General features: G+C 34.4%; 2 protein-coding genes and 1 long non-coding RNA gene across 5 annotated transcripts; all 3 read left to right on the top strand.

Moving 5' to 3' along the window:
- Positions 1-79: 79 nt before the first annotated feature.
- Positions 80-1,989, top strand: LOC113325818. Of its 3 annotated transcripts, none has more exons than XR_003348137.1 (3): positions 80-431; positions 553-615; positions 753-1,989. It is a non-coding gene; the product is annotated as an uncharacterized LOC113325818 (long non-coding RNA). The 3 variants fall into 3 exon arrangements; XR_003348136.1 differs by having other exon boundaries at positions 709-1,989; XR_003348131.1 differs by lacking the exon at positions 753-1,989 and having other exon boundaries at positions 553-738.
- Positions 1,990-2,148: 159 nt separating this feature from the next.
- Positions 2,149-5,991, top strand: LOC113347508 (L10-interacting MYB domain-containing protein-like). Its single transcript, XM_026591216.1, has 5 exons — positions 2,149-2,154; positions 2,723-2,858; positions 4,086-4,159; positions 4,668-5,006; positions 5,419-5,991. The coding sequence occupies exons 1-5, from the start codon at positions 2,149-2,151 to the stop codon at positions 5,977-5,979; spliced, it is 1,116 nt and encodes a 371-aa protein (XP_026447001.1). The 3' UTR covers positions 5,980-5,991.
- A 986-nt stretch (positions 5,992-6,977) lies between these two features.
- Positions 6,978-7,864, top strand: LOC113347429. The gene is made up of 3 exons (XM_026591116.1): positions 6,978-7,192; positions 7,407-7,588; positions 7,754-7,864. The coding sequence occupies exons 1-3, from the start codon at positions 7,102-7,104 to the stop codon at positions 7,862-7,864; spliced, it is 384 nt and encodes a 127-aa protein (XP_026446901.1). The 5' UTR covers positions 6,978-7,101.
- The last annotated feature ends 774 nt before the right edge of the window (positions 7,865-8,638 follow it).

Here is an 8,638-nt window from a genome sequence, read left to right as displayed (position 1 = left end):
TTTTTTGGAATTTCAAACCTTGGTCGCTCTATATAAAGGGATCTAACCAACAACAAATCCGATTGTTTGCATCTTGCGATTTATTTTGCTAGGTTACAGTTGGTTTTGTTTTTCTTTATCTTCCGCTTTACAGTTTTATTGTCTAATCTATTCATTTTTTGTTTTGTATAAAGATCAAAAATGTGATCAATGGGTGTGGCAGTGGGAGCTCATGACTATTGAAACCGTTATTTTTTAGATTTGTGGCCTTGATAGTAAAGTCATGAGAGGCATGGAATCGTGAAATCCTGTTTTTTTTCCTGTAATCTTGAAAAACTTTTCTTGATTTTGATTTGATTTTTACTAATTTTTTTTTTGAAGATATAATAAATCGAAATAAAGTGAATATGATCAAGCACATAATGAAAACAAATATTAAGAATTAAGATAATGTAAGTTTTTCTCCCAACCCTATATTTTTCTTTTTACGGCCGCTCCACATCTCCTTATTATGGATCTCTCTTTTCTTTTACTCGCTTTCTGACGACTTCTCTTTCCTTTATTTTTTAAAAGGAAACAAAGTATCCATATGAAGGGAGAATCGGCTGGTGTACGAAATCGTGAAGAAACACTATGGTCTGTAAAAATTATTCAATCAATAACTTATGATTTTATTTAATTTTACTACGGGCTTATTGATGCATAAAATTCTTATTATTGTTTACGTAGGTTGTTGAAATCAAAAATTTTGTTTATTTATTTTCTCTATTAAGGGGATATTGGTATGAAATCAAAAGACGCAATAGGTTGATGAGAAGGCTTCTGTTAAAAAGAACGAAGAATCTAGCAGTGAAACAGTTTGACATTTCATGCGATCACTATTTGGTGAACAATCTAAAACTCTCCAAGCTCAAGTTTTATCTTACACAAAAAAATTACTTTAATGGAATCTGTATATAGTATTGGATGATAATATAATATATAAGCATTCGATGATAATATAATAACAAAATTTGTATAAGAAAAATTAATAGAAAAACTTTATGCTGAAGATAGATTAACTAACTTTATATTCTTTCCAATTCACTCTCAAATTATTCCACTCCGTTAATAATGTCATACTTATCTATCCTTCTTCTATATATATATTGATACTGGTTTGCTGCGATCTGATACTTCCCGTTGTCCCAAATGAAACACATTGTATCTCAAGAAGGAACTGAGGTCTATACTTATCTATATAAGTTAAAATGTTAGCACGTTCAATATGCGTAATAAATTCTATTTTTGTTGCCTGATATTTTTGGTAAAGAAAGCACTGATGCAATGCAAGCTTACAGTAACCGATAAAAAAAAAGGTAAGCTTACAGCACAATTTTGTAAAGCATATCAAAATGGAGCAGTATACAACTTCCATGAATGTACAAATTTGTAAAGCATGTCAAAATGGAGAAGCATAGAGCTTCCATGAATGTGCATGTCATTTTCATTTGAAATCAAGTGCATGTCATGCCATCTTTTTATATGTTGGCCACATACCATAGTTTTCAGAATATATTTTACCAATCATCTTTTTAGATAGTCGTAGTCCAAGTAAAAGATGTCGAAATTTCACTTACTTGATTGTTACGTACATAATTTTTACGTACATAAACTTGGCGATACAGATCAGTAGTGTTTATTTAAGGTTACTGAAATGGTGATGTCGAAAGCTGATCCGCATAACCCTTTTGACTATTGTAGAGTCTATCTTCGCGTAATGAGCAAACATAAAGCGTCAAATCAGCATTCCGTAATTTACATGTACAAATATAATCCCTATAGTATACATTGCTTACAATAGAGAATATAATTGGACATTACATTTGGGTATAGTCCCTATAGAGTTATCTTATTTTGCATAGATATATTGTTTCTGATTGTGACTCACTTGAGGTCTACCATAACCGTACGTATTACACTTTAACTACTGAAGATCTATTTTTTATTTTAAAGAATATGGTTATGTCGAGATTTACAGGAGTGTGAAGGTGTTACGGTGAAGAAGAAGTTTCGCTGTTTTTGGCCCAATAACTCTTTCATTCTAATTTCTGTTCTCTCGCTCTGGCATATGGTCATCAACACCAAGATCAAAGATGTTGTTGCTCTCGCATATGGTCTTCAATACATATGGTGGTTTACTCTATGATTTAATTAAGACAAATGGAAAGATGATGTTCTTACGACGGTATTTTTCATAGTTCACGAGTGTTTTGTTCTCGCTCAGATTCTCCACTTTTACTGACCACCGTTCTCTATTTTTCTACAACTATTATACATAAGTGGTTCTCACAACGATAAATCCATGAGGTTCTTATAGTGTTTTGCTTGATCTTCTGATTCGAGGAGGGAAGGATTAAGGGGAGGGACTAAAACTTTTGAGGAAAGCTTGAGAACTTGTTTGTTTGCAGCTGACTCGGCGTCTGGGTCTGAGTCAACCCCTGACTCGCGCCGAGTCAGCAGTCAGACTGTTTGGTTTGCATTTTTTGTAACCTGTGAGTCGGCATCTGAGTCAGGGCTAACCCCTGACTCGAGCCCTATAGAGTCAGGCATTACCATGCCCCTGAGTCGCTGATTACATCTCTGAGTCACTGAAATTGATAAAAATGACCTTGATGCTTTATATCAAAAAATCGCATCCTTTCTCATTTTCTTTGTTTGTTCCGTCGAGAGCAGATATGGGGGATACGGAAACAAACCCTAGATCTATTCTCAACTGATATCTTCTTCATTTCTCTCTACAAATCCACTAATTTCTATCTCCATCGTCACTTTCATCTCATCTTTTCATCTCTTTCAAATCATCTTAAAGCTTCTTTTTGAAACATCATCATCTTCAGGTATAATTCTTCATCCATATTCATTTTCATATGGGTTTTATGTGATTTATCATATGGGTTTTATTTGATTTAAAATATGAGTTTTAATTTATATTTTCTGGTTGAATATTTATTGTGTTTGTGAAAATTCCAAGGAGAGAATTGTTACTGTACTTGCTAATTATGATATTACATGAGTTTTTCCTTTTTATAGTTAAGATTTTAGACCATACAACCAGGGATTTCATTTTGGTTTTCCTTTTCTTTTTATACTTTCTTATGAGCTATTTGTGTAATTTGTGGTGATTGGAGGTGGTGGTGGATGGTGGTTGGGTGGTATACCATGTTTGGCTACTGTTGTCAGTGTCAATCTAGTATGGAAAGTGTGAAATTTGGTTGAACCTTAAGAGTACATTCTGGTCTCAATAGAGTGAAATGAGAATTGTTTTAGGGTTGTATGTCATAGTTACTTTCTCATTGACATGGGTTTGGATTTTAGTTTGATGGATCTGATAAAAAATATTATAGACAAAAAATTGTAAAGTTTAGTGTTATCATTCTGGATCATATGGAATTGATGAAATTGTAATAACTAAACGTTTCCCTAAACCCACTATTTGTAAAAAAAACAGCATACACATTCTCTTTCGACGATAACCCATTGCGTAACAATAAACAACACAATCACTGAAAGTAACTTAGTTTGATTTGCCCAACTCGTAAGTGACCGTTAGACTGTTAGAGTAGTTACTGTTGGCATTAGTTAAGTGGTTCTTAGGAGTATGCTTGTAGTGTTAGTTATTCACAAACGTGATATGGACATATATATATATATATAGTGCAACATAATTAACAACTCACTGTATATAATTGGCCGCAAATCTTTGAAATTTCCTTCGCACCCATATCCACTTTTGCACGACAATATGGCCAAGTCTAAGAAAAAATAGACAACGTGATGGCATTGTAAAGTTTCAAGTCTGTATGTTGGGGATCACTCCTTAAGGGCATTTTCCATACTGGTCCCATGTCTATGCCTAACCCAGAGTCGGATCGTTAAAATGCAGTCGATGTCTCAGTGAGTCAGAACTTTATCTGTTATGCTAGAATTGAGAGAAACACCCTGGATTTTGAGCATTTGGTTTTGGTTGTTGATGGGTTATATCTCATGAAGAATAGGTTTGTTATTTTTACATTTTCAAATTTGTTTGTTGAAGTTTGAATTCGTCAGTTGTTTTTCTGTTTAAGGGTGGTTTGGAACAATATTAAGGTGGTGGTGCTTGGGTGTACAGGGAACTGAAGAAAGGGTGAAACCGAAGAAGGTAAGATCAATGCCTTCGTATCATTTTTTTTTGTTTTTTTGTTTCTTCCCCTGCCAAGTCTGCATTTATGGTAATAACACATGTGATGTTACTATTGTGCTCTCTATTTTAGTGTATTCGTTCTACTAGAAATACTTCTTTGTTTGTTATTGTCCATAATACTCATGTGTCAGTAAACATTTGCAGTCAAACTATTATAGTGCTGGAGCACATAGAACAATAAGGCTTGTCACAGTATGATCAGTAGACCCACCATGCTTACAATGAAAACCCCTAGTGTCTAATGTTAGGATGAGAGAATCAACAATGAATGCTGATTGAAAAAATAAAAACAGATACTCTGTTTACTTTGTTTGCTAGATCTCTCTTATATGACGTTTGCCTCTATCCTGAATGCATAAAGATCATGCTTAGTGGTAATTTACTTTGTCTGGTAATTTTCTGTAGTTAGCACATTCTCTTCTGTTTCAAATTACCCACGTCTTGTATTTGTTTTACTCTATGCTAGTTCTCTATAGAGAAAAAAGAAGATGAAAAAGCGAATAACATAACTTTTAGGAGCGTCCCAGAATTTAGAGGGCTATTTATTGACCAGTGTTTGGCACAAGCTACTGAGTATGGATTTTCTGGAACTTCTTTGAAGCAAACTTCGTGGGGAAATTTGTGCAAGTTCTTTTCTGAGAAGTATGACTGCACCATCACACAAAAAAAGTTGAGAAACCACTGGGATTACTTGCGAACCCAATATGTTACTTGGTCCCGTCTCTTAGCAAGAACCGGCCATGGGTATAACGCGGAGACGAACACTTTTGATTGGAGCGAAGAGAAATGGATTGAATTAGACAAGGTAAAAGACTATTTCAGTTTTGTTTGGACTTTATGATTGAATTAAATTTATGCTTGTAAGCCCTGGTCTGGCTTTCTTCTATCGTTGTTTTTCTTTAAATGCCGCACTTCAATTAAACCAATTAGTTGTTATCTCTCTTTCTTTAAGTCCAAATTAAAATTATACCTTGTCCTGTGACTTTAGGTTTATGTGCTCCTTTAGATCATCAATAACAAGGGTATATCCATATATGTGAAAAGGGCTAATTTTTAAGGGGCTTTGCTTGGTACTAATTTTATTTTGCGCATATTCCGTGTTTAATATTTGCATAACCTTAATGAACCGGTCATGTTCTGTTTGGTGCATATAATTATAACTTTGATTGTTTAAACAGCTGAACATACTTATTGGTTTTACTTTCTAATTGATGCAGACAATCAAAAATACAAGTCAATTCAAGAACAAGGGACTGGAAGATGCAGAGAAGTTGCAGAATTTATTTGATGGGAAATTCTCCACTGGAGCTAATAGAGATACGCCTGGAAGAGTGGAACCACCTTGTTCAGCTGGAACTTCTACAACTGCAGGGGTTTCAAATAATGGATCTGAATCTCGTACAAGTCATGGAAAAGAAAAAACTAATATGGATGACAACGAGGTTGATTCTAGTCTCAATGCAAAGGGGAGTGGCAGGAAAAGGAAGAAGGAAATGGAGGAAGAATCAAGTGATCTATTAACTGAGAAAGTTTTTTCTATTGTAACATCGATGAAGACTCATCTTCAAAATAAGAAACTTGCTCTAGAAAAGGATAGCGCAGCCGAATTCGTGAAAGCTTTGGATAATTTACTTGAGACTGATTGCATCACAATGGATGAGTATTTGATCATAAGTCTAAAAGCTTCAGATATGCCTGGTTGGCAGAAATTGTTTGTCAGTTTGAAAAGCGATGAGCGTCGTGTTGCCTTTGTACACAAACTTTTAAAAGAACGTTGAGAAATCTTGAATACTCATCCATTGAGATGTTGAGAAATTAGGAAATAGTTAGAGATGTTAGGATTGCAAAACATTCATGTTTGTTAATTACATACTCGAGTTTTATTTTATGTTGAATGTTGAATGAGTATTTATTGAAGTTAATGGATAAATCAGTATTATTTGTGTTTATTTGTGCTTAATGAGTGAATGCTGGATGAATGAATCTGTATTTTCTTATTGGTTACATTCAATTGCTTGATGGTTATTTTCTTATTTATGTTTTTAACCTTATTCTTTCATTTCATTGCAGATTGAATGGCTACAAGGAAGAGGGTTTACAGAAGGGGAGAACTTAAATACAGGCAAATACTCATTTTCTTACATAGGTTTGTGAATGAATGCTTGTATTGTATTGAAACTGAGTTTGCTGGATTCCTTAAAAGTATTGGGTATTGTTTGAGTACACCAATCTCTACTAAATATTGTATTGAAATTGAGTTTCTTTCATCTACTTGGTCTTTTCAGGAAAATTAAAACGTTATTATCTCAACTAGTAATTTTATGTTTGTTAGTGAAGAAACTTAAGAAGACTAAACGGCGTGTACGCCCGAAGTACAAGAAGTCAATTTTAACGGGAAAGGCTTTCACCCAAGACCTGTTAGATGGAAATTCGAGGAATATGTACAACCTATTGAGAATGAGTAAGGTTCCTTTTACCCTATTATGCAATGAATTCCGAGCCAAAGGACTTTTAGAGGATAGTAAATATATAGAAGTAGAGGAGAATATGGCAATATTTTTATACACAATTGGGCACAACTGCAGGAATCGTGTAATTTTGTATCACTTTCAACATTCGGGTGAAACCGTTAGTAAGTATTTTCATGAAATGTTGGCTGTTATGAATATTTGGTCTGCTGACTCATCCGTCTAATGTATTTGACAAGCCAGCTATAACTAAAAGGCATAAACGTCTTAGAGAAGGTGCTTTCAAAGGTGTTGTTGGTGCATTGGATGGCACTTTAATTAGTGCGAGTATTCCAGTCGAGAAGCAAACACCGTATAGAGGAATGGTAAAAGGAGAATGTACCCAAAACGTGCTTGCGATATGTGATTGGGATATGTACTTTTTTGTATGTAATGGTTGGATGGGAAGGCACTGCTCATGACTCGAGAGTGTTGATCGAGGCAGTGCGTGATCCATCTTTCAAGTTTCCTTTACCTCCACCAGGTAATTTTCATCTTGCTTTATTCCTATATGTGTATGCACTATTGTGTTGTTGACATGGATTCTTGTTTTACACTTTGGTCATTCGCATTGTCGTACCTTATTGATTTATGCTTCAGTTTCATTTTTCTTTCCTTACTTTGGACTAGCATATATGTTACCTCTTGCTGCAGTTTGATCAGCATGACTTCATAATGTTTTTGTTGAAAATTTGCAGACAAATACTATCTATGTGATGTTGCATACTCTCATACACAGGGTTTTATACATCCATATCGCAACATAAGGTATTGGATAGGTGATTACCGAAGAGTACCTCCTACAGCAAAAGAGGAGAAGTTTAATCAAGCCCATGCTCGATTGAGGAATGTGATTGAGACAACATTCGGGGTATTGAAAGTAAGATTTCTCGTCTTAAGTAAAATGCCTTCTTACTCATTTGAGACTCAAAGAGATATCACCATTGCTTGCATGTCAATACATAACTTTCTACGTCGTAATGCATTGGATGATTGGCTATTTAAAGAATATGAGAATGAGACATTTGATATGAATGAGACACAGGTGGAAGTCGAAGTGGAAGCGGAAACAGAAGAAAATGCACCTCGTCTGTTTGGACGACAAGAGCAGATATATATGAACAACTTACGTGATGAGATAGCTAGTCTCTTTTAGATTTTGTTGCTTCTTTTATGTTTAGGAATGAAATCTTTAGATTTTATTGTTTGGTAATGTTTAATTACATCAAAAAGGGAAGTTGTTTAGACTGGAATGGAACAATTTGTGATGATTCAGTAGTGATATATATTATGGTTTGAAATGTGCACAAGGGCATTTTCTGTCCAAAAAAATCAAGTCAGCTGAGTCAGGTCTGACTCACAAAACAAACATATTTTTTGACTCATACCTTAGTGAGTCAGATCCAGATGAGTCAGGTGATTTCACTCAGATCCAGACGACTCAGATGAGTCATCTGCAAACAAATAAGGTGTGACTCTTTTAAGAAGATGATAAATGATAAAATGTCTATTATATCCTTAATTATAATTAGGTTTACAAACCAAACAAGACCCAACTAAAAATGAAATAGGTTTGTCCTTCTTCCTCATATCGACCATTGTTACAGATCTACACAATAGGCACCTCTGCATTTCCTGTTTGTGATCGAATGACTCCAAAAATACAGACGCAGAGCAAGGATTGATCAAGTAAGAATTACTAGTTCCATAATACCAAAAAATTTTAATTAATTTTATGTAAACATCACCTAACCATTTCAATCCAAATTAGAACTTAGGCGACGGCATAAAACTGATAAAGCCAAATTAGAACTTAGTAAAACTGATAAAGACAAAGATTCTTAATCATCCGACGCAAATAGACATTAGTAATCTAATCACACTAATGAGTAGCTAATAAAGAAGGGTTGTTTTTTTTTTTTTTTTTTTG

This window comes from Papaver somniferum, chromosome 1 (genome assembly GCF_003573695.1).
Source record: "Papaver somniferum cultivar HN1 chromosome 1, ASM357369v1, whole genome shotgun sequence".
NCBI lineage: Eukaryota > Viridiplantae > Streptophyta > Magnoliopsida > Ranunculales > Papaveraceae > Papaver > Papaver somniferum.
Note: the sequence above shows the minus strand (reverse complement) of the source record. Positions and strands in the feature narration are given on the sequence as shown.